We start from the raw sequence: 26,368 nt of genomic DNA on the forward strand, positions 1-26,368 counted from the left end.
TTATCTCATCTAGGCATATTCTAAAAGGTACACTAACCCAGAATAATTTCCAGAAGCAAAATATACTCTGGGATGCGGAGGAAGAACAAGGCCCTCACTTAGCTCCCAGCTCCCAGGTGTAGAGTCAAACTGTTATCAGCCCCAACAAGCTGCCCTCTAACCAGCCCTGGCAGTTGCCTTGTTTGTGAGGTGGCGTGAGATCACAACTGTGTAAATAATATTAGCAAACATCAAGTGAGATTTCATCCCTCCCCCCAGCATTTCAACACTGAACATTTAAACCAGTAGGGCCTGCTATTTCCATGACTTCGGTGGAATAGCATAAGGTTCCTAACCTTCCTTTCAGATGGGACCACAAACGTTCTCCTTGCCCTTGACCTGGCAGAAGTCGACAGCCTTCCCCAAACCCAATGGCCCTTTTATTTTGAAAGATTTGTCTTTGATACATTTGGGGAGGCTCTTTTATCTCCTTCGGGAGGTTATTTTGTTAAACTAAAGAGCCCTGGATGTTTGTGCAGTGCCACAATGTACTCATCTTTGTGAATTAAGATACCTAGAACCATTTATTTTTAAAAATCTGATACTAGCTACCTACTAGCTACCTTTGGGACGCGAGTGGCGCTGTGGTCTAAACCACTGAGCCTAGGGCTTGCCGATCGGAAGGTCAGTGGTTTGAATCCCCGCGACGGGGTGAGATCCCGTTGCTCTGTCCCAGCTCCTGCCAACCTAGCAGTTCAAAAACACATCAGAGTAGATAAATAGGTACCGCTCCGGCGTGAAGGTAAACAGCATTTCCATGTGCTGCTCTGGTTTCGCCAGAAATGGCTTAGTCATGCTGGCCACATGACCCAGAAAAACTGTCTGCGGACAAACGTCGGCTCCCTTGGCCAGTAAAGCGAGATGAGCACCGCAACCCCAGAGTCGTTCACAACTGGACTTAACTGTCAAGGGTCCCATTACCTTTACTAGCTACCTTTATGGTGGTTTGTGTGTGCAGGAGGGACTTTGGTTATGTACATAATAACCTGCACAAAAATGCAGTTTCTCTCGACCTGGAATCATTTGTGCTCATCCTCAAGACGCTCCTTTCAATCTAGATTGATTCTAGATCCTGCCACCCACAAGGGCAGGGGTGGCTAATTGATACACATTTGAAAAGCCTCCTTGATTAGATTATCCACATTTTTTCTTCCCTGCACATTCCCCAGGCGAATGAAGAAGGAAGTGGTGGTTGCGATTTTGATATACGCTTACCCACAATGCCCTTGGCCAAGGGTGGATATGCCCTCCCCCCATTGCCGGGAGCACCTACAACTGTTTTAATCTGTTTTCAAATGGGTAATGCAGAATCAATATTCAATAAGCATTTATTTTTGGAGAGAAACTGGTCCCCCCCCCCCAAGAAGTGCTTTTCAGGGCGACAAAATTTGCAAAAGATTAGATTGTGCGTGGGCTATGTGGGGGGGAAAACCAGTACTCTGTCTCCACTGATTCTTGAATAAAATGCTGGGTGTATGCAGCCTTTGTTTAATACTTTACTTATTTGCAATTCATGTGAACCGAAGACAGGAGGCTCTCTAGCATTGTGGGTTGGGTTGAGGTTGTCTGTTACAGTATTTTGCTTTCTTATCACTTACACACACACACACACACACACACACACACACACACACACGAGACAGATGCTCATGAACTTAAGGTCACTGATACCTTCATTCTTTATCACTTTCTCCTTTAACTCAACAATGATAAGGGCTGCAATGGCAACTTACAGAATGGCACACAGTCGAGAACTTTGTGGCTTTAACTGTTCTTCTTCTCCATTCTCTCTTAGCCCTGGGGTGGAGGAGTGTTTGTGATATAATCTGCCTCTAGAATATTGTTCGCAAGGCCCACTACCCCTGATGTTTTGAGTGCATTTTAACTAAAAACTCTTCTATTCCATTGTGTAGTTCAGGGTCATTATTTGAATTCTTTTAAACGTTCTTTTCTGTGTGCTAGGCTCAGAAACCATGACAACCGCTTACCAGGCTCCGAGCAGTATTAAAAATACCCCTTTTCTGTCAGGCATTGATTATCTCTTTTATCACAACTGAAAAATTTGAGGACATTGGTTATTTGCTCAGGGCTAAATCCTGCTAGGCCCATAATTTCATACTGAACAGCTGGCCTTCATATTATGACCTGAGGGGAGGTGGAAAGAGAGAAAGCAAATGGGAATAGTGTGGAATAGTCTGCATTTTCACCTTCCTTCTGATTAACTGACCTCAGCCCACATCCACCCACCTAGGCCAGGCACTTGTGGGACAAGACTAACCCGAAAAGTAAAACAAAAACAAAAGCCACTCGCAAAAGACCCGTAGTCTGGAGCCTGGCAACATTAGGCGTCTGTGCTAATAATTGCCATTTTCTGCAACAGCCTGGTGCTAACCTGCAAAGCAGAGAAATGAGGCCACCCACAGATGGGAGAAAAGCTTCTGTTTATGCAAGGAACCCTCAGGGATGTAGAAAATATTAACAATAAGCATCTGAGATGTCCCACCCATGAGGCAAGTTGAGGCGGCTGCCTCAGGTGGCAACATCCACATGAGCGTCAGATCCTGATACAGATTTTTACTCCCTTGCCTTTGTTCCTGATCTAGATCTCCACTCACCCTGTTTTCCCTGGTGGGAAGGCAAACACCATTTTGTGGTTCGCCTCAGGTGCCAAAATCCCTCGGGGCATCCCTTTTAAGCATTCGTATTTATTTTTAGTTAATATGAATACACACCGATTAATTTGTAGACTGAAGGCTATAGGCATTGCCTGCACACTGCCATGGCCTCCGGTGGCGTGAGGGCAGAGGGTACGCGCTAGACCCCTCCGTGGGCTCAGTGGCTCTTAAGCTGAAGGGAATAACCATAACCCGTTGGCCTAGCGCCCAATAGCATCCTTGTGTTCATTGACCCCGACTCATGCTGGTAAAGGAAGGCTTGAGGGAACTAGCTGAGAACATAAGCACACTGTGGGAGCAGAGGGCAGAGGAAAAGGTCTCAGGAAGGCCAGCAAGAAAAAATATTGGCTTGGATGGTGTGTTTGCACTGAGTCCCTACTGCTTCTCCTTCCTGCTAAGCAGCAGTGACCCAGAAGTTGACCAACAACCAGCTGCAAAGGTGCACATGCTGTGTCCTTATTCAAACCTGGCCTCCTGACTGTCAGTAACTTTTTAGGAGGCTACGATTGCCATTTCAACCTGTCTGGTTGTCTTTACCAGTGAAAAGCCAGCCATTCAGTTAGCTATTCTGTTGGGGGGCAGCTGACAAACATGTCCCGTTGCTGCCTTGCTGGTGGCAGCAGAACCCACTGGTGGGAGCGACGCTGTGCATGTTGTAGTCGTTTAGTCGTGTCCGACTCTTCGTGACCCCCTGGACCAGAGCACACCAGGCACTCCTGTCTTCCACTGCCTCCCGCAGTTTGGTCAAACTCATGCTGGTAGCTTCGAGAACACTGTCCAACCATCTCGTCCTCTGTCGTCCCTTTCTCCTTGTGCCCTCCATCTTTCCCAACATCAGCGTCTTTTCCAGGGAATCTTCTCTTCTCATGAGGTGGCCAAAGTATTGGAGCCTCAGCTTCATGATCTGTCCTTCCAGTGAGCACTCAGGGCTGATTTCCTTAAGAATGGAGAGGTTTGATCTTCTTGCAGTCCATGGGACTCTCAAGAGTCTCCTCCAGCACCATAATTCAAAAGCATCAATTCTTCGGCGATCAGCCTTCTTTATGGTCCAGCTCTCACTTCCATACATCACTACTGGGAAGACTATGGCTTTAACTATACGGAACTTTGTTGGCAAGGTGATGTCTCTAGTGGCAGAACTTGCACAGTACAGAGGGGCATGCTGGTCTAGGATCACAGTGAGTGAGGCGAGAAGGAGCATGCCCCCTGGAGAGCACCTTGTGGCCTCGTAGGAAGAGGAAAAGAAGTGCCACCATAAGGTATTTATTGTTGTTGATCTACGTGTTTTGCAGAACAAAACTCCTCCTTTAGGGTCGAGTCCAGTCTAAGTTAGTTGCATGTAGACACCATTGGAACTCATGTAGAAAGTTCGTAATGAGTTAAGGCCTGTTGATATCAACACTCCCATTGACTCAGCATCTATGGCACTTGCTTCTTAGCATATTCTTATGTGCTTTTGATCTGTTTTTCTCCAAACCATCTTTGAACCATATTGAGGAAAAGAACAAACTAGCAGCAGCTTAAGCCAGTCATGTGCACACAGCCCCTTACCTGCTAAATCTGCTTGTCATTGTGAATTGCTATCTGGTGCAACTCTTTTGTTTCTTTTAAAGTGAATCCTGGCCAGTTATCACAGTGCATAAGCAACTTGGCTTACAAGCCACACTTTAACTTGGGCTAGATCTACACTGATCTGCTATCAAAGACTATTAAAAAATTATATAGCAATTATACACCATTTTTGCAGTGCCCTTTGGTGTCACATTTTTATAACACATTTTTAATGTCATAACCGACCAGTGCAGATTCACCCTTGGTTTTTAGTTAGTTTTGCTGTGCTTAGATACTCCTCTAAAGCAGGGGCCAACCCCTCCAAAACTGTCCCTGGTTATATCTTTTTTGGTAAGGAAGCCATAACTAATAAAGAAATAACATTACAGTGGTACCTCTGGTTATGTACTTAATACGTTCTGGAGGTCCGTTCTTAACCTGAAACTGTTCTTAACCTGAAGCACCACTTTAGCTAATGGGGCCTCCTGCTGCTGCCGCACCGCTGGAACATCATTTCTGTTCTCATCCTGAAGCAAAGTTCTTAACCTGAGGTACTATTTCTGGGTTAGTGGAGTCTGTAACCTGAAGCGTATGTAACCCGAGGTACCAATGTATAGTTCTAGATTTTATTGGGAATTAAACACTGTTGTCTTCTGTTTGGATCAAACATAGGCAGGCAAGATACATCTGAAGGTACATCTGAAGCCACAGAGTCAGCTTCCTTCTGCCCCAAAAGTCCCCCTTAGGTCACCACTCTGTGGACATCGATTGCGATACTCTCCTTGGGACATATATGGGGACATTTCTTCACAGACAGGCTCTTCCTCAGATATCAGGGTCACTGGCTCATGAAATACTTCTCCTTCCTTACTGAGGAACCTGTTTCTGCAACACTCTCTACACAACTAGAAACTGGGCTGTTTGGAGGCATGTACTCAGAGAGTGCACAGATTCTCTCAGGGTTAGCGTAGGGCTCATTCACACTTCTGTTTGCCCCATGATTTCTTGGCACAGGTCTGAGAGGTTTTTCTTTTCTCCTGCTGTTTTCCTTGGGAAAATCCGTTGTTTACTGCTGAATTAGAACAAAGGTCATTTTGGGTTTCTGCACGGATGAACCCCAAGATTTATTGGACATACCAGGAGCAATCCAATTTGCAACGAGTCTAACATAATAATAATAATAATAATAATAATAATAATAATAATAATAATAATTTTATTTATACCCCGCCCTCCCCAGCCAAGGCCCGGCTCAGGGCAGCTAACAAGCAATAATAAAAACAAGTTGAATGAATGCAACTTAAAAACAAGATTAAAACACAACATTAAAATATTGAAACATTAAAATATTAAAATGCAGCCTCATCACAGGAGGAGAAAGGGAAAAGAAAGGGGGAGGGAATCAAATTGGCTCCAAGCCAAAGACCAGGCGGAGCAACTCTGTCTTACAGGCCCCGCGGAAAGAAATCAGATCCTGCAGGGCCCTGGTCTCATGAGGCAGAGCGTTCCACCAGGCTGGAGCCAGTGCTGAAAAGGCCCTGGCTCTGGTTGAGGCTAATCTAACTTCCTTAGGGCCTGGGACCTCTAGGGTGTTGCTATTTATGGACCTTGAGGCTCTCCGTGGGGCATACCGGGAGAGGCGGTCCCATAGGTATGAGGGTCCTAGGCCTCTCAACATCATTGGGTAGAAGAACCTGGATCTGTCAGAAGAAATATGGCACATACACCGAAATAGATTTCTTGTAGGTCTTCAGCAGGTCACTCCTCTTCTGATGCTGCAGGAACTAGAGCAGCATGTGGAGGAACAGTATCCAAAACCTGCAGAGGCTTAGAGTCAGTACTCACAACCACTGTACGGGATACCATAGTCAACAATTGAAGACGAGTGACCATGGATGCTCTCATGTGCCCTGGCTCAGAGGCAGCATGCCCATCTTCCAATAAAGCTCATTAATTGAGTTGGTGGGTAGGGGGAAGACCCCTCCACATTTGCTCCTATTGGTCAAGGTGTCCCTCATGCCTTTGGGGGAGGGTGGTGGGCCATCCACATTCCTTATTTCTACTGGCAGAGCACTTTAATGTGCCCAGGTGCAGTGGAGAATTTCAAACACTAGGCTACATCTGAAGCAGGGCTCTCCATATACCCAAGGGGTGAGATATAAAGGGGAACAATGTTTAGGATTTGTACCCACACCATAGGCTGGAAGAACTAGAAACCTATGCCCTCAGATTGAGAGCAATGAGACAGTCACATACATATGTGACACAATACCCTAAAACAAACTCTATCTATCTATCTATCTATCTATCTATCTATCTATCTATCTAGATATAAAATTTATATGGAAGGGTGGGACTTCTGATAAAAGGGGTGCTACTTGGAGTGAAAAGTGGGTGGGGTACCTGACCCTTTTTGTGCGTGATAAAGGATGGTCCCTTCGAGTCTTCTGCCAGACCTGCAAATAACTTCCATGGAGAGGCTGTGGAATGGGGACATCACCAACATTTTCTGTAGGTTGATGTATGGAAGGAAGCATTTCTTGGGAACGCCAACAGAGAACGGAAATGTAGAGAAGCAGTCTATGGGCTTGTCCACGCTGGAGCAAAATGTGGATTTGCACTGGCTTGCGTCCTCACCAATGAATGGGTGTCAATAGGATGTCCTCCCCATCCCAGTGTTGGCCTACAGCTTTCCCCCCTTTAAATGTGAGATTTTTTTGATCTTTGGAAAGTGAAACAGTCAGGAACTTTTTTAATTTAAAAAATGCATTTAAAGGGGGAAGGTCCTGGACAATACTGGGATGAGGGTCCAGATTATGCTCTGGTGCAGACAAGCCCTTAATGTAATATTGTAATATTATTCAGCCAGTGGGTATAACTGGGTGAGTGTGAGACGAGGCCCGGGCAAGCAGGGTGCAGAACCCCACTCAGCCAGGAAGCTCACGGGATTTCCCTGTGCCAATCATTGCCTCTTAGCCTATCCTACCTCACAGGGTTGTTGCAGGGATTACATGAAGAGGAGAAGAAACGTACACCTTTCGCTCCTTGAAGAAAAGGTGGGGTATAAATACAAAATAACTAAAAAATAATGCATAATAAGATAATATTTGCTGAACATCTCTGCTTACTAGCCTTATAAGACTATAAGAGGCACATGGTAGTCTCTGAGTGAACAGTGTTTGTCCAGGTCACCTGGCCTTTTGTGGTGTCTTGGAGTGTTTTTGCAAATAGGAAACATTCAAGTGGACATTTTTATCAACAGACTATGAGATCAGACCCACGCTGTGGGCGTAAGCTCTTTGTGGTTTTGTGGTTCTTGTCGCAGTTTAGGTACAGCAGCAACAAGAGCACTTGGTCACAGCACTTGAGCTTTCAGTTGCCGGATTAATTTTTGACTCCTTAACAAAGCCGGATTTTTCAGAATTATGAGAACCAGGTAAGCATTTGCAAATATGTTAAAGAAGGGCAGTGTAGCTTGCTTTCTCAGATATAAAAAAAAACTGGGGGTGGGGGGGTAGTATGTTTGTTTCAGCATAAAATGTGCAACAAGTGCTCAGAAACTTGGGAGGAAGTGATCATGTTCTCCTGGGTTTCAGAATACAGAGGCAAGGGAAAACTGAGTGTAGCTGGACATGCACTCTGGACTTTAAGAAGGCCAATTTCAAAAAGCTGAAGGAGCTACTGGGTGTGTTCCCATGGTCAGAAATACTCAATGAGAAGGGAGTCCAAGAAGGATGGGAGTTTCTAAAAGGAGAAATATTGAAGGCCCGAATGCAGACGATACAAGAAGAAAGAAAAGCGGGAGGCATCTGAGGAAACCGGTGTGGCTGCATAAGGAGCTTACAGATGAGCTGAGAGTTAAGAAGGGCATGTATAAGAAAGGGGAAATCACAGAGGAGGATTATACACGAGTAGCCAGCAATTGCAGAGGGAACGTCAGGCTGGCTAAAGCTCAGAATGAGCTCAGGCTTGCAAGAGAGGTTGAAAATAATAATAAAGGTTTCTTCAACTATGTCCTCTGCGTGGGGAACACAGAGAAATGCTATTGGGTGACGGAGAAAAGGCAGAACTCCTCAACACCTATTTTGCCTCTGTCTTCACCCAAAAGGAAAGCGATGCCCAACCTGGTGATAACAGAATAAGTGACATAAGGAGGGAGATGCAGCCCAAGATAGGAAAAGAGGTAGTAAGGGAACATCTAGCTGCTTTAAATGAATGCAGAATGAAGTCCCCCATGATATACTCGGAAGGAAGCTGGTAAAATGTGAGTTGAATGAGGTAACTGTTAGGTGGATTTGTAGCTGGTTGGCCGAACCCAAAGAGTACTCATTATGGTTCCTCATCATCCTGGGAAAAAGTGGGGTGCCACAGGGTTCTATCCTGGGCCCATTGTTGTTTATCATCTTTATAAATGACTTGGATGAAGGAATCGAGGGGATGCTCATCAAATTTGCAGATGACACCAAACTGGGAGGGGTAGCTAATGCTGCAGAAGACAGAATCAGTATACAAAATGGCCTTAACAGATTGGAGAACTGGATGCAAGCTAACAAAATGAATTTCAATAGGGATAAATGAAAGGTTCTGCACTCAGGCAGGAAGAACCAGATGCACAAATATAGGATGGGGGACACCTGGCTTACTGGCAGCACATGTGAAAAGGATCTATCGGCCTCGGCCCAGTATACCTGAAGGAGCATCTCCACCCCCATCATTCTGCCCAGACGCTGAGGTCCAGTGCTGAGGGCCTTCTGGTGGTTCCCTCATTGCGAGAAGCAAAGCTACAGGGAAGCAGGCAGAGGGCCTTCTCGGAAGTGGCGCCCACCCTGTGGAACGCCCTCCCATCAGATGTCCAAGCGATAAACAACTACTTGACATTCAGAATACATCTTAAGGCAGCCCTGTTCAGGGAAGTTTTTAATGTGTGACATTTTAGTGTATTTTTGGTCTCTGTGGAAGCCGCCCAGAGTGGCTGGGGAAACCCAGCCAGATGGGCGGGGTACAAATAATAAATTATTATTATATTATTATTATTGGTGGACCACAAGATTAACATGAGTCAACAGTGATGCAGCAGCAAAAAAAAGCTAATGCTCTTCTAGGCTGCATCAACAGAAGTATAGTGTCCAGAGCAAGGGACGTAATAGTACCACTCTATTCTGCCTTAGACCACACTGTGTCCAATTCTGGGCACCACAGTTTTGGAAGAATACTGACGAACTGGAATGTGTGCACAGGAGGGCAATCAAGATGATCAAGGTTCTGGAAACCAAGCCTGATGAGGAGCACTTGAATGAGCTGGGTATGTTTAGCTTGGAAAAGAGGAGACTGAGAGGAGATATAATAGCCATCTTCAAACATCTGAAGGGCTGTCACATGGAGGAGGGAGCATGCTTGTTTTCTCCTGCTCTGGAGGGTAGGACTCGAACCAATGGCTTCAAGTTGCAAGAAAGGAGATTCCGATGAAACATTCAGAAAAACTTTCTGACACTAAGAGCTGTTCAGCAGTGGGGCGGACTCCCACGAGAGGTGGCGGACTCTCCTTCCTTGGAGGTTTTTAAACAGATGTTGGATGGCCATCTGTCATGGATGCTTTAGCTGAGATTCCTGTATTGCAGGGGGTTGGACTAGATGACCCTCAGGGTCCCTTCCAACTTTAAGATTCTATGATTCTATGAACTGAACCGTTGAAAGACTGTTCTTTTTGTAAAGGAAGGGTAGCTCCTATTTGCCTTAGGCTGCAGTGCTGCACCAACTTACACTGGAGTAAGCTCCATTAAATTCAGTGGAAGTTACTTTTGAGGAAACATTTAGCATTTTCAAGTAAGTACTGGAATAACTAGTAAGTGACCATAAACTGAACATGTTGAAGTGACTCATCTTCTCTTTTCTGAGGCAGTTGTGTTACTTTTCCAGTATTTGAGGAAGAGTCAGGAAAAGAACAGGACCCAAATTAATTAGTTATATGGAGTTTTGTTTTTACTATTTGTGTTCAAAAACCATGCAACTGCTTGGTAATTCCTAAATGTCTATGCATAGTCCTGTTTAAGTAAGTCTGAGAGCTCGTTGTTTGGTTGCCTAGATAGAGTACTGTAATATTTCTATGAGCATCACTACTAGAGATCAAAACCAATTTAGAGTTTTGGATTTGAAACCACAGTTCTTTGTGCTGCAGCACACTCTTCACCACGGCAAGACAAATAGCTACACAATCATAAGAGGTTACAGTGGTATCTTGGGTTACAGATGCTTCAGGTTACATACGCTTCAGGTTACAGACTCTGCTAACCCAGACATAGTACCTCGGGTTAAGAACTTTGCTTCAGGATGAGAACAGAAATCGTGTGGCGGCAGCAGGAGGCCCCATTAGCTAAAGTGGTACCTCAAGTTAAGAAGAGTTTCAGGTTAAGAATGGACCTCCAGAACGAATTAAGTTCTTAACCCGAGGTACCACTGTATTGACCAAAAGGAAATAACAAGCAAGTTGGATTGCATTTTTTAAATATATATATATAAACTTTATGTGGTCAATTTATTTTAAGGAAATTAAGTAGGGGGGGGAGCCATTAATCAATAGTGATAACATTGTGGATGTTTTATTCTGCAATGAAGTCTAGCACACACTGAGAAGTACATGGCAAATGAACAAAACAGGATGGTCTATTTTAAAAAGAAACATGTTATAATCATAGGTATTTGGTGGTTTGTCACGCCTTAATCAGGGACGCGGGTGGCGCTGTGGGTTAAAGCCTCAGCGCCTAGGACTTGCCGATCGAAAGGTTGGCGATTCGAATCCCCGCGGCGGGGTGCGCTCCCGTTGCTCGGTCCTAGCGCCTGCCAACCTAGCAGTTCGAAAGCACCCCTGGGTGCAAGTAGATAAATAGGGACCGCTTACTAGCGGGAAGGTAAACGGCGTTCCGTGTGCTGCGCTGGCTCGCCAGATGCAGCTTGTCACGCTGGCCACGTGACCCGGAAGTGTCTCCGGACAGCGCTGGCCCCCGGCCTATAGAGTGAGATGAGCGCACAACCCTAGAGTCTGGCAAGACTGGCCCGTATGGGCAGGGGTACCTTTACCTTTACACGCCTTAAAAGATACTGATGATGTATGAGATCATTATCAAGGAACACTTAAGACGACAATTGTGGTTTTAAACAATGACAGGTTTGATGAGTTAAAGGACAACGAGGGCTCATCCACACTGAACTTTCACTCCCTGCTTTCCCCCTCCGTATCTTGGAGATTTTTGGGTTTTCTTGTGGAGTGTTCAAGAGTGGCAAAAATGGCAGGGGAAACAGACCAGAAAAGTTTAGACCTGCGTTTTAGAAAGCACAGAGGAAAATCAGTTGAGATGAGCCCTGAGAGGGGAAGGAAGGAAGAAACCAGTTTTAAGAAGAAAAATGGCAGAGATAGGTCTAACACAAAAAGTAAGACCAAAAAGATAACACAACAGAGCCTTTCCCAGCTTTATTCCCACTGAACTCAAACCTTGTATCCTACTGCTTGTTGTTGTTGTTGTTTAGTCGTTTAGTCGTGTCCGACTCTTCGTGACCCCCTGGACCAGAGCACGCCAGGCACCTCTGTCCTCCACTACCTCCCGCAGTTTGGTCAAACTCATGCTGGTAACCTCGAAAACACTATCCAACCATCTCGTCCTCTGTCACCCCCTTCTCCTTGTGCCCTCCATCTTTCCCAGCATCAGTGTCTTCTCCAGGGAGTCTTCTCTTCTCATGAGGGGGCCAAAGTACTGGAGCCTCAGCTTCACGATCTGTCCTTCCAGTGAGCACTCAGGGCTGATTTCCTTAAGAATGGATGTGTTTGATCTTCTTGCAGTCCATGGGACTCTCAAGAGTCTCCTCCAGCACCATAATTCAAAAGTATCAATTCTTTGGCGATCAGCCTTCTTTATGGTCCAGCTCTCACTTCCATACATCACTACTGGGAAAACCAAGGCTTTAACTATAACTTTTTAATCCTACTGCTTACTCTACTCAAAACTATGGCATTGTTCAAAATTGCTTTTTTTACTTTCAGTGTCCTTCCATCCCTACTAAATTCAAACCTCTGCCGTTGTTTAAAACTGCCATTTTCTCTCTGCCATTCCCTTAACATTTAGCACTATTATTATTCAGAAAGGCCTCTCTTATCTTTTTTGCTAGGAGCTACCCTGTAGCTGATGAACATATCTACATTAGTTGACAGCCTTTTTATCTTAAAATCAGCTGGTTGGCCTTCTACGAAGATCTGAAACGGAAGAATAAACTTAACCCTTGGTGGACTATATGAAGGGCAATATAGAATATAGCTCACCACATCTTCAATTAGAGCTGTTCTGCATATGCAAAAATGTTTCTTTACCAGCTGTTAGAAAATCTACTAGCCATCTACTCAGTAGTTTTCCTCCTCCCTGCTTTTTTTAAACCTCTACTGTTGTTTAAAACCATAATTTTCCTCATGTTCTTCCACCTGTGCTTTACTCAAACTTCTGCTGTTGTTTAAAACAGCCACTTGTTTCCTTTCAGTGTCTCTCCCTTGTCACTGTGCTCAAGTTTCTCCCTCTTCCATTTCTCACCTGCCTTAGGCAATAGATCAGGGGTCAGCAGAGGAGGCCAGTCCACTGTCCCTCAGACCTTGTGGGGGGGGTGTGTGGACTATATTTTGAAGGGGGGGGGAATGAATTCCTATTCCCCACAAATAACCCAGAGACGCATTTTAAATAAAAGGACACATTCTACTCATGTAAACACACGCTGATTGCCGGACCATCCGTGGGCCAGATTTAGAAGGCGATTGGGCCAGATCCGGCCCCCGGGCCTTAGTTTGCCTACCCATACAATAGATAAAGGATGCAGAGCTCTCAAATATTCCAAAGTAATTTACTCAAACCTCTGCCATTTGCCTCTCAATTCTCTCCATCCCTGCTTTACTTAAACTTCTGCCATTGTTTTAAACAAAGCTTCCTCAACCTCGTCCCTCCAGATGCTTTGAGACTACAATTCCCATCATCCCTGACCACTGGTCCTGCTAGCTAGGGATCATGGGAGTTGTAGGCCAAAAACATCTGGAGGGCCGAGTTTGAGGAAGCCTGTTTTAAACCAGCACTCAGGAGCCTAGTTATGTCACCCCATGGCTGCAGAGCTGACAGCCTCTCACCCCTTTTCAAACACCCTCCCTTGTGGAGGGTTCCCTCACCCTCCTCTCCTCTCCTTGGGAGTCCTCCGGGCAGCTACTGCTGCCACACCTGGTCTCTGAGCTGCCCCCCACTGCCCCAAAGAGAGGTGTCTCCTCACTCTGCCCCACAGGGGCCTGGGACTTGTCTATCCATTCCAAACATCAAGGGCTGGTGGACTGTCTGGCTGGGCTCCCTCAACCACTTGCCTGCTTGCTTCAAGGCCACCTCAGCTCTTGGCAACCAGCACCCCCTGGCCAGCCCCAGAGGCACCATTCGCCAGGGCTGCTGCAACAAACAGCTGTGCAAGCCTTTGGGAGGCAGAGGCATGAGGGAACATAAGAGGAGAGAGGGAAGGGGAAAGGGACAGTGTTGCCCGTAGCACCCCTGACCATCATTCAAGGCACCCCAGGGTGCCAAGGCACGCTGCTCGAAAACTGCTGCATTATATTAAAAAGGAAAAATGAACATATTAAAAGAATGTAGGAAGATATAGAATCAGGACTGGCCCTACATCAACATCTCCCATACAGTTTAAAAATAAAACAAAAGAAGCAAATAACATTCAAATAAAACACAGAGCTCTACCAGCTTAAATACCCATATTTAACAATTTAAAATATTTGGGCCTCAAAAATATTTGATATAAAATAATATGCATGGCATCCCGTTAACTTTTTTTTTTTGCTTCCAGTTTTGCCACCCTTGTAATAACAGGCAGGTGGTTGTGTGAAGGATACAAACCTGCTGTATTGATTACGTAGGGTAATCTAACAGATAAATGGTATTTTCATTTATTTCACCTGACCCACAACCACAGACTTTTATCTAGCATAATAGGACTTAAACCTCCCTTCCAGTTCAGCAGACAGCAGGCACTGAAATCAGAGGGCTGTGAATGCTTTACTTAAAAGGGGAACTGAGAGCGATACTGAGTCCCATCCATACACACCCTTTTTGACAAAATCAGCTTCAGAATGCAGGAAATACTTGAGCTTAGCCATAAACATCCTATTGTCTCAAGATTCAGAAGCCAGTGAAGTGGAGTGATCTTTAAAGTGCTTGTTCAGTGCTGTGCTCTTTCTCTTCTTCTTCAGAATTAGATAATACCTTCGCTGTTAAGTTGTGGGTGAACATATCAGACGACACAGCGATTCTTCAGACACTTCTTATTTATTCACAGGCCAGAACAGAACTGAACTGAAGGGTTCAGCCAACCTGCTTATATAGAGCTCAACTACAAAGCAACAGTAACAACTGTCTGTAACTATCCAATCACTGAACGTCACTTTCAATTCCTTATTTGCATATGTGGACCTGAGTGAAAACTTTCTACAGTATCCCCCTGCTGTCCCAGGGTGAGAACTTCAGTACATAACATTTGCCCATAAAAAGAAAGAAAGACTGCAATTGCTGTTCTGCAATCCCCTTACATTTTACGATCCTCCTTCTAATAGCGAACTCAGGTGGTGAGCGCTAGCAGGATTGTGGCTAAAACAGGGCCACTGAGAACAAGAGAGAGGTATTAGCATTGTCCAGGGGAGCCCTAAGAGCTGCAGAAGTACAAAAAAACACTTGGCCAATGATGCAGGCAGGCGGCAGAACTGCCACAGTGAAGGGAGCACTGCCACCAGTTGAGGAGCACAGTGAGTAAGGCGAGCAGGAGCATGTCCCACCAAGAGCGCCTTGTGGCCTAGTGGCAGGGTCTGTGGACAGGAAGAGAAGGAGAAGCACCACAATAAGTCAGACAAGGAGGAGACAAGCTCTGGTGCTTTTCTAAGAAAGATATTTATTGTGCTTAGTCTCCATGTTTTTCAGAACAAAACTCCTTCTTCAGGGTTGAGTCCAGTCTAAGATTAGATACCATGGGAACATACCCTCCAACATTTCTCTGATGAAAATAAAGACTTCTCTAGTCTCTGCTAAATTAGTATCTTGAAACTGAATTTTATTTATGAGTTGTAGCAACAGAATGAACCAGTTCAGCCGTGTAAGATTGCACTAAGAATTTTTCAACCATTTCTGTATGGTATTTCACTCTCAGTTCAGATCAATAAGAGTGTCCAGTATACTGAACAGAATAAGAAATGAGAACATTTTGCATTTGACTATGAAGTAAAATTGAAACAGGAGCAAGCTCCTGTTGCTCAGTCCCTGCTCCTGCCAACCTAGCAGTTTGAAAGGACGTCAAAGTGCAAGTAGATAAAGAGGTACCACTCCGGCAGGAAGGTTAACGGCGTTTCCGTGCGCTGCTCTGGTTCGCCAGAAGCGGCTTAGTCATGCTGGCCACATGACCCGGAAAAACTGTCTGCGGACAAACGTCGGCTCCCTCGACCTATAGAGCGAGATGAGCGCCGCAACCCCAGAGTCGGTCACGACTGGACCTAATGGTCAGGGATACCTTTACCTTTTATGAAGTATAATTAAAACAGTAATATTAAGATGCAGATTACATCATGGCTTACCAATGTTGTGCCCAGTGCTTTTTTTTCTAAAAAAATGTTTAGGGGTACTCTCATTTTCGTACTCATATTGAAATACTGCCCCTCAGTGAGGCCAAACTTAGATTCACAAAATGTTTAGGGCTATGCGTACCCCCAGGAAAAAAGCACTGGGGACATCCCATTCAATAATGATAATTTTACCATTTGTACCCCACACTGGGCGGTTTCCAACATAGATAAAAACATAACAAAACATTAAACATTTTAAAAAGCTTCCCTATACAGGATTGCCTTCAGACGGCTCAGGGGTCGGATAACGCCATACCCTCCAACACTTCTCCGATGAAAATAGGGACATCCTAAGGAAAAGTGGGACATTCCGAGATCATATCAGAAACCAGGATGCCTACTCTAAATCAGGCACGTTCCTGGAAAATTGGGTCACTTGGAGGGTCTGTGGGAATAAATGCAGAATGCGTAAAGTCCCATTTATTTAAATTTGAACTCATTTCAACAAACGTGGACTGGATTCACTCCAACGGAAGGATAGTTCTACAGTCTCTCTGGCTGTTCAGATGCTTCCTTTGACTCTGCATTCAGTGTGCTCCCACCATTGATTTGAGAAGCAGTGCACACAAGGCATTGCCACAATTCGTATCTATATTTTATTATCTATCCTTTTGGTTCTTATAAAATATTGTGTTTTGATGCGTCCCCCCCCCAAAACTCCCCGACTTTCATCCAAATTGAGATAAATAGCCATAAACTGCATTTAATTAAACTAGTCATGTGTACGCAGCAACCCCCCTCTCTCTTACACACACACACACACACACACACACACACACACACACACCACCCACTGAAAATGGTTTATAGTCAAGGAAGAGCAAGCAAAGTCAGACTTGCTTATTTCCCCGCAAGTGTTCTAATGGTAACCTTAGCAACGGCAAATTTTTATACCTGCCATTCACTCTTTCCTGAATGATTGTGTCATTATGCTTAGATCAGAATCTGGGCTTTAAAAAACAAAAAAATATTTAAGAGCATGATAACACCAACTGCTGTATCAGATGCTTGATGAAAAGCATTGTCTGGTGAGAATCTAATAATATTTGATAGATATGAGCCAGCAAAAATCAGAAGAGATAATATTAGGCTTGTGACAGCTGGTTAGAAATGTGCAGCTGTTAAAAATAAACTTGAAATTTTCACCACCCAGATCATGTGAGCTGGCACTAAGTGCAGATGATTCAGTCTGCCCAGGGTCTCTGCGGTCAAGGCTCAGAGTCAATTCAGAATGCCAGTTTATACGAAAGGGCAGGATGGTGACTGGCCTTCAAAATGCATGTGTGCTCACACTGCCAAGAGTCTTGTTAAGTTCCTTTGTAGGAGAAAAAAAAGCACACTGTTCATTTCAATCACTTTCACCTTAGTCACTTTCAAGGAATTGTTGGGCAAGATCTGGCCTCTCTGATTCAATTAAAGTCCTGAAAATCTGTGCTTTCATTTTAAAGAAATGTTGGGAGCTGATGATTAAAGAGGAACACCTGAATGCAGGCACAGTTAAAGTACCGGTATATCCTGCCAGCTGAGATTTCACTGCTTACATCTGAAAAAGTAGGCTTTATTCTTGATAAATACATCAGCGGGCTTTAAGGCACCACTTAACTCTTCTACCCCCATTAAGGTAGTCCAATTTATGTAGCCCCAAAGCTATTAATAAACCAACTATAAGTACAATTGAGCACCTTCTACCCGCCTGTGACTATTTCAGTGTTATGCAGAGATGCTGAATACAAAAAGTACATCTCTTGCTGCTTAGGTAGTTACTGATGCGCTGCCAAAGAGCACTGATCTGCACTGGCATCTGGTGTGGGCAATTTCTGCCCTGTGGAGTTCTGATTATTATTTAACAAAGGTGGGCGAGCACCCTAGTCTGGAACGATATTGTTGTACACGACCCCAGTCTCTGAGAGGTGTGAGATTCCATGGGTTCTAGGTGCTCACGCAGGGTCTGTATTTCCTTTGGGAAGTGAGGCACAGCAGAGACTGTGGTGTCTTTAGGATAAATGGTTTATTTACATATATATATATAGATATACAACCTGAGCCTACAACGGAGAGTTCACAGCCTCAACACCTCAAAAGGGTCTTGTTTCTCCCATAGCTGCAGCCTCTGATTCAAAGAGAAATCCACCTTTGCTCCCTCCCTTTGCTTTCTGCTTTCTTGCCTGGTTAAGTCACTATTTCCAGCTCATATAATTCCTAACCTCCCTACTCTAAACTCTGGCTTTGTCTGTTTATTTGATGCTTTGGTATTGACCCATCACCCCAAGACTTAGCACCTCAAGAGGAAACTAGTCTGGCTTAGTTAGTTTTTAACACTTGATAAAATGAGTGATTAAAGTAGTCTGTCACATAGCTTAACACCCCAAGGCTTGATTAAATTCTAACACTTACTAAATCCAGGGATTATAGGAGCCTAGCACTCACAAACTCATAACATTCTTTATACAAATGTGGATGAGAGCTTCTCTGGGCAATAAGTGGCATTGCTGCCAGTTCCCTTTTTGTGGGCAATGAAACTGCTGGGCTGAGGGTGCATCTCTTTCTCTTTCTCTCACAGTTTCCTCTTTTCTTTGTTCCGCTGAGCTCCTTGTGGAATAGTTGGCAGCCTATAGATCTTGGAGTTATCCCTGCCATCTGTACACCTGTAACCTCAGCAAAATGCTTACGCAAGTCCCTGGGTGCACACTGAATCTTGTGGTTTGATTTTCATTTTACTTCTTTTTAGCTGGTCTGCTGTCCCCATCCCTTTTTAAACATATCAAATTGTGGCCCATGCTTGTAAAAGCCACATGAAATAAGAGGATGTGAATAGCATAAGGTGGTGCGCTGCAGAAATTATTGCACACTTCCTTTCAAAGTCAACATTCTTCATGGTAAGCAGACTTAGAAAGAGGCCATTTCCTGAGGCAAATTTATATATATATATATGACTTAGAAAGAGGCAAAACACATTTATACAGTATTGCAGACCAACAGATTTCTGGGGATTAGATACGTACATAGCATTAAACACCTGTACTGATTTATTGTCCCTGAGCCCTCAAGTCCAAGCGTGGCACACCTCAATAAAACACAAGAACATGCAAACATACTTATCTAAAACTGCATCACATATTTTGTCTTTAGTTTAAGACACTTATAGAGTATAGACCACTGTGTACTGGAAACAAAAGAGGCACACAGTTTGAAAACATGGACGTCTTCAGGTGTTGAGCATCTGAGACCAAAAAGCACTCCTAGCTGTTTATTATGCAGTTAGCAGCATTGCTTCTCAGCTCTGACCCTTTCTGTTCACAGTGTGATCTAGGCACACCTGGGCATCCTGTTCCTCGTCTTGGTTCTGCTAACCATCAAGTTCCTCCAACTTGGGCCATTCAGTTTGACCAGTAATGGACTGAGCCAGCACAGCAAGAAATGCTTTCATCCCTGGTTAGTACTTCCTATCTCTTTGTGCATGGTTAGGCCTCAGCCTCCAAAAAGTTGCCGTCTACAATGGAGCCTTCATTATCTCTTAGATTTAAGAGCATAAGAAGAGCCTGCTGGGTCAGACCAATGGCATCTATCTAATCCAGCATTCTGCTCTCCTAGTGGTCAACCAGATGTTTGTGGGATCTGCATAGAAGGCATGTATAGAGAGCATAGGACCCACAACCTACATGTTCCTGCATGTTGTGGCCCTGTAGACTCCACCCCCAGCTTTCTTGCATTTTGCTGGAAGGTCTGAAAGAGGTTTCTAAACACGAACACGCTTACAAATCTCCCCACAACTGGGAACCTTCCAGTATCGGGGGCCCTGATCACAAAGAGGATCCTATGTGCTCTCAGCCAAATAAGACTAATAGTTCCTTCCTGCTCAGCCCCAGAAGGTTTTGGCTGGCATGCGCAACCCCACACATAAAGTGCTCTATCACATCCTGTGTTCTTTGAATGCCTGCAGAGCACGTACATGGAAGCAGCTTGAGACTTGTAAAACATAAGACTTCCCCCAAAGGGTCAGTTATGAGGGGAAATAACACTTGCCAAATATACCTTAAGCAGCATGTGGAGGACTCCAAATATGTTTCAGTAGAAGCAAACAAAGAAAATACTTTCCGTGTTTAGGGTGAAACTTTCAAAATTCTAGAGGAAGCAGAGTGTGTAATGGGGTGAGCTCTATTGCTTAAAATAATAATTGCCCATTTTGAAAACTTAATGTATTCATTGATGCCCATGATGAGGTCTCTTTATTTTATTGAATCAGTGTCATGCAGAAATTTCACCTCAGAGAGAGATGTTCTTTCCACGAGGAAGCATACACAGAGATAAATTTCTTCATGACTTATCTCACGTAAGCCTGCATTTAAACAGAAGAAAGTGATTATTCTTTCTTTCGTGTGAGTGTCAAAAGATAACAGTTTGTGTTCTGGATGCTTTCATGTTCAACCATACCTCAGGTAGCCATAAAGCGTATTCTCATTAAGGGAGAGCACGTGTTGCGGCTGGGGCCAGGCAAAGCACCCTGTAGTTGCCAGGCAGAAGCGAAGGAAGGGGCCTGGCCAGGATTGGTGTTGGTGTTGCTGGGGCAAATTGTATGTTGCCAATTTGGGGGTGGAGATCAGAGGATATTTAAGCAAGGCCCACAGAAAGTTGCTTTCTCTTTCGCTGTGGGCATCAGATCACCCGCCCGCCCTCCCTTGTTTGGGCTTCCGCTTTGACCTTGCTATGCCTGTCATGGGGTCGTTCGCATTGGTGCGGGGGCCTGGTAGGAATTTTGCCATTTGGCTGATTAGTGCGTGCCATTTGGTTTTTGCCTACTGCGTAGCAAATCGTCACAACTTGTAAGGTTGGCGGTTAGGCATTGGTTTAAATTGGTTGGTGGAGGGGTATGGATTGGCTGTGCCTGCCCCTCCAATGCTTCTGCTGCACGGGAATTCCGTTAAAGGAATTCAGGGGCTTACCATCCTTTCGTCCAAACCCCTGGAATCGGGTTTGGGCCGCGTAAGCCCCTAGGAGCATGTGGGGAGAAGCTGAGGGTCTGTGTCGCAGCTCCAGTTATCCCGGAACTTGTTCCTCCACACTGGCTTTCGCTGGAAACCGGAAGTCAGTGCTGTCCCCAAGGCGGGGGGACAGATAGTCTTAACCAATGCCTAAGCAACCACTCACAATTATGTATGATAATAAAGTTGTGGCCAAAATTATGCCAAAAACCTTAAACAAAAAATTATGTGTGAAGTGTGAGTTATTTGGGTAGGGGTGTTTTGGGGGACCTCAGCACACAAAGAGTTATCTCTAGTACTTTGTCCAAAAGATTCTACTTCCAGCATGTGCCTTGGAAACTTTAATGAAATTGGTTTCTTTCTTTCTTTCTTTCTTTCTTTCTTTCTTTCTTTCTTTCTTTCTTTCTTTCTGTTTCCCCACTCTCAAACAGGCTGTGATAAAAGAAGATTCTAGAAGCATGGATAGACGGAAAGAGTTACTTCCTAGCTCAACGTCAGAGCCTCAACTGAACTTCAACTCAATAGATTCCTCTCATATCGCCTTGATCACAATATACACGGCGGTGTTTATCGGAGGTGTGTGTGGAGTCATCAAAATGTCCTTTTTGCTACTGAAAATGAATGCTTTATCGGTGACCACAACTGCCATCATAAACTTAGTGGTAGTCCACAGCCTCTTCCTTGTGACTGTGCCGTTTCGCGTGTATTACTACGCCACCAAAAAATGGATCTTTGGAACAATCTTTTGCAAAGTTGTGAGCGGAATGCTACACTTCCACATGTACCTCACTTTCCTGTTCTATATGATTTTCTTGGTAATCAGGTGCCTTATCTTTTTTCAGTGGAAGGACAAAGTGGAATTCTATAGGAATTTGCATGCTGTGGCAACCAGCATAGCTGTGTGGGTTCTGGCGATTGTTATTGTGGTGCCAGTACTATTTTGCTGGTATGGGAAAACTGGGGTTTATGCAAATGTGACGTGTTTTGAATTCCAGCAGGAGTTCAGCAGTGCCCCAGTGAAAGCCGTCAACTACATTGTAATTGCTGTAATGGTTGCAATAATTTGCACCCTCTTGGGCTTACAAGTGTTCATGATTCGAAAGGTGGTGAAAACCCTTTCAGGATCCCTTTGGTCATATCAAGAGTTTCAGGCGCAGCTGAAAAGCTTGTTCTTTATAGGGATCTTAATGTTTTGCTTCCTCCCTAGTCACTTTTTCCGGATTTATTTCATTCAGCATGTGGATGACAAGCGACTGAATTCTGTCAATGAAATCTGCTTGAGCATAACTGCCATCAGCTGCCTTGATTTGTTTTTGTTTGTGATCACTGGAAGTAAAACCCTAAGGCAAAAAATCAGTGGACTTTCATGCTGCTGAAACTTTGCATTCTTTTGTAAGAAAGTCTTGGCGACAAGGTCAGCTGGGTAGGTGAAAGATATATGATTTAAAGGTTATCAGAATAAAAATTGATAAATAATGGGTTGCGTCTGACGGCTATGTAAGCAAAGGCAGATTGAAAACCCAGTCTACCCTGCCAATCACTGGCCAGGCTCCCTAACGCTCCCTGTATCCCTGCGAAGTCTCTTCAGAGAGTCACAGAGTCCTTTAACAGTGTCACACAGGACTGCAGTCTGCACTCATGCAGAATTGAGGAATGGAGCCTTGCATGGTGTCGAGCTGTATTGATGCAAAGTCTCTTTCTCTCGGTCCTCTGCAGTTTTGTGTGGGGGTTCACTTTGCTCAGTATTAGGGAAGGAAGGATCTGTCCGTTTTGGTTCTCTCTGTTTCTCTTTTTTAAAAAAATATTTTTTATTAAATTTTTCCATAGAATCTCCAATCATTCAATTTTCCACATCACATATTTTAGCTTATTGAACCTCCCTCAACTCCTCTGACAATCATCCATAGTTATTTTCCTGTCTGCACATTTCTTAATTGTAATATCGCCTTTAAATAAAATTTTTCTATCCTCGTTTACATTCTTGCAATATTCCTTATTTTTTCACAAAGCTTCTTTAAAACACACTAGCGTTGTATGCTCCTCACATACAGTTTTCAAATATTCTCTAAATTTTCCCCAGTCCTCCAAAAACTTGTGGTCTCTTTGAAGTCTGATTTTTCCAGTTAGTTTGTCCAGTTCTGCATAGTCTGTTAGTTTAGTTCTCCATTCTTCCAGAGTCGGTAATTCTTCTTGTTTCCATCTCTGAGCCATCAGCATTCTCGCTGCAGTTATTGCATACTGAAAGAGTTTAAAGTCCCTCTTATTTATTTCATTTCTGGTTATCCCCAATAAGAAGGTCTCTGGTTTCTTTACAAAGCTATACTTCAGCATTTTCTTTAACTCATTGTATATCATTTCCCAGAACCCCTTCACTTTCTTGCATTCCCACCACATGTGCATAAATGTACCCTCTTTCTCCTTACATTTCCAACAATTGTTACAAAACTGGTTCTCTCTGTTTCTCATTTTACAAGTCCTTAATTCAGTTCTTCACATTTTGAAGCAACTTGCATTTGGTCTTTTTAGATTCACATGAAATTTCACAAGCGTTTTACTGTAGATTCCCCCAAACATATATTTAGGAGAGGTTTTGACTAATGCACACATTGTTGCAAGTAATTTCCCCGAATGTGGTGCTTTTAAAAACGTTGTTTTCACTAATATCTACATTTCTATGCAAACCTCTCCCTAATATATGCATTTTTGTAAAGACTGGTTGCAGAACGGCACCACAAAATTCTGATAAGTATGAATTTCAAAGGGGAGCTGTGTTTCAGTTTGCATATTGTTTCGGGAAGTGTTTTTTAAATACATGCTGAATCAAATTTCTCCTCCAACCCTATTCAAGACCCCCTCCCAACATTCTGGAGGCGCTTTTGGGGGTGGGGCAGAAGGTGGAAGGAAATATTAGTTGCACAAGCTACCTTCCAATTGTGCCATCAGATAGAAAGGCAGGGGTCAGCAACCTTTTTCAGCCGTGGGCCGGTCCATCATCCCTCAGACCATGTGATGGGCTGGACTATTGAAAAAAATATATGAACGAATTCCTATGCCCCACAAATAACCCAGAGATGCATTTTAAATAAAAGCACATGTTCTACTCATGTAAAAACACCAGGCAGGCCCCACAAATAACCCAGAGATGCATTTTAAATAAAAGGACACATTCTACTTATGTAAAAACACACTGATTCCCAGACTGTCCGTGGGCTGGATTTAGAAGGCGATTAAGCCGGATCCGGCCCACGGGCCTTAGGTTGCCTACCCCTGTACAAAGCTCTGAAGTCTATGTAGGAGAAACTGTGGAGAACTCTAAGTGTGCATCTGACTACATTAAATGGATCTTGCACAACAGTTATGGCAACTGCATCACAGCAAGAGATTTTAGTGCCATTCCTATATTTAAGATAAACAAAACCTTATTGCAAATAAAAACGTATCAGTGAAGGAAAAATAACAACATGAAAACATTTAAAGTCTCTGGTGTTTAATCTGCCTATATTCCTGTTGATCACAAACACCTCTGGCAATGCCAAGAATTTATGGGCAAAGCCCGGGGCTTAGCTTACTGAGCTACGCAGGATTGTGGCTGCTCTGGTGTCAGGTCTTCTTTATGCAAAGAAGGAATTAGCACTGTGCAAAATCAGCGCCTGAAACTGTCCAACAAGTTGAAGTTTCTAAGTCAGCCTCACCGAACCTGGTGTCTTCCCGAAGTTTTGGACCAAAAGGTCCCCCGGGGACCCATGGTTCTCCAGATGTTTCTAGACTATAACTCCTATCATGTCTGGCCACTGACCATGTTCACTGGGGCTAATGGGAGTTGGAGCAACATCTGGAGGGCGACACATTCCCTGTCCTTCAACTAGACAAGCACCTAGCCACCTGTCCCCCCCTAGTCAACAGAGCGGTATTTTGTTGCCTGCCTGGTACCCTGCAGTTTGCAGCTCAAGTGTCCCCTTACCAGCAAAAGCATCTGATTGGCCGCTATGAGAGAAGGAGGCTAGGCTAGATAGGCCGCTGGTCTGATGCAGCAGATTCTTGTGTTCTTAAATGTTTCATCAAAAATTAGAGGGGTTGAATTTTTAGGGGCTTGAGCACTGAAAGGTATAGCCTTCACTCTTCTGTGTGGACTCATCACCTTTGATATTATGGGTGGAAGTGGACAATGACAAATGTTTCACGGATCATGCCCATTTCATCAGATCATAGAATTGTAAGTTGGAAGGGACCAAGAGTAATTAAACTTTTAATGAAAGTTAGCTGCATTTACATTCTCCTTGTGTTCCTGTTGTTTAATTTTGTAAAAGTCAGACCCATCCTACTTTTGCGATTGTAATTTGTTTTCAGCTGCTTTTAATGTTATATTCTAAATGGCTGTAACCCTTAGGGTGAGGGGCGGGTAATAAATTAAATTAAAAACAATAATTAGCTCCTTGAACACAGTGCTTTTTGGGCCTCTGGTAGTCTGGATCATTTCAGCTTATTAGTTCATTCACATGATCAGGCAGAAGAACCCTACTTTGCACATTCCAAAAAACATTGCAGCAAGATTGGGTCAGAATGAAAATAAATAAGTGGGAGGAACTCACCTAAAAATGCTGGCGCTTCATTTGGCAAGCCAATCCCCGGTGGGTGGGGAACAGCCATGGGTGCTGCTGTCCGTGGCCCTAACTTGGCATGGTCCTGACAGGGAGAGCTGTGCTAGGTTGATAAACATTTCATCCTGTATCTTTTAAGACCACTTTCACAAGTGATACTATTTGAATTTCTGGCTCCTACACAATGGCATTCCCTCCGTTTGCATTAAGATTCTCCAAATATTTCCCTGCGTGTAGAAATATCACACCTATGGTTTATAATGTAGGGGACACAGGGGTCGGCCGAAGACATTTGGCTCACTGAGACAAGATGGTCCATGTTCAGGAGTTGGGTTGACTGGACTGGCTGTTGAATCCTATTTCAGCTTCCGTGACAAGACTACGTCATCCGCCATAGCCAAGGAAGCAGGCTAGCTTGAGGGTATCTGTGGCAAGGCAGGTGAGGCAGGTGACCCACTCTGCTTCATGGAAGGGCTACCATGCTGTCACCTGGTCGGACACCGTCTTGTGGTTCTCCACTCATATTCTTCCTGGCTTGCACAGTTGCCACAAGAACAAGTAGAAGAATGAACATTTTCATTTTTCAACGGATTTGGCTGGGTCTGTACAACCGTTGTTGTTCACGATGAGGCACGGTGCCATCATTTGAAACTCAGGCAGATCTGTGGGCCAGAAGATACGAATCAGGACAGAAGCAACACTTGCCAATCCAAAGAGAATGTGATACGTTTATCCTGCCACAGAGGTAAGTGAATGGTCACTGGAGGTTCAATTCAGCCTTCGAGGCTGAAGGGTCCCATCAGACCTTCTCTATTACCCAGAAACAAAACAACATGGTGACCTTGA

At 44.2% G+C, this 26,368-nt stretch overlaps 1 protein-coding gene across 1 annotated transcript; it reads left to right on the forward strand.

The window, feature by feature from the left end:
* Positions 1-18,979: 18,979 nt before the first annotated feature.
* GPR141 (G protein-coupled receptor 141) lies at positions 18,980-23,149 on the forward strand. Its single transcript, XM_028751178.2, has 2 exons — positions 18,980-19,377; positions 21,356-23,149. Exons 1-2 carry the CDS (start codon positions 19,363-19,365, stop codon positions 22,298-22,300), a joined length of 960 nt encoding a protein of 319 aa, XP_028607011.2. The 5' UTR covers positions 18,980-19,362; the 3' UTR covers positions 22,301-23,149.
* The last annotated feature ends 3,219 nt before the right edge of the window (positions 23,150-26,368 follow it).

Source organism: Podarcis muralis, chromosome 12 (genome assembly GCF_964188315.1).
Source record: "Podarcis muralis chromosome 12, rPodMur119.hap1.1, whole genome shotgun sequence".
Taxonomy (NCBI): Eukaryota; Metazoa; Chordata; class Lepidosauria; order Squamata; family Lacertidae; genus Podarcis; species Podarcis muralis.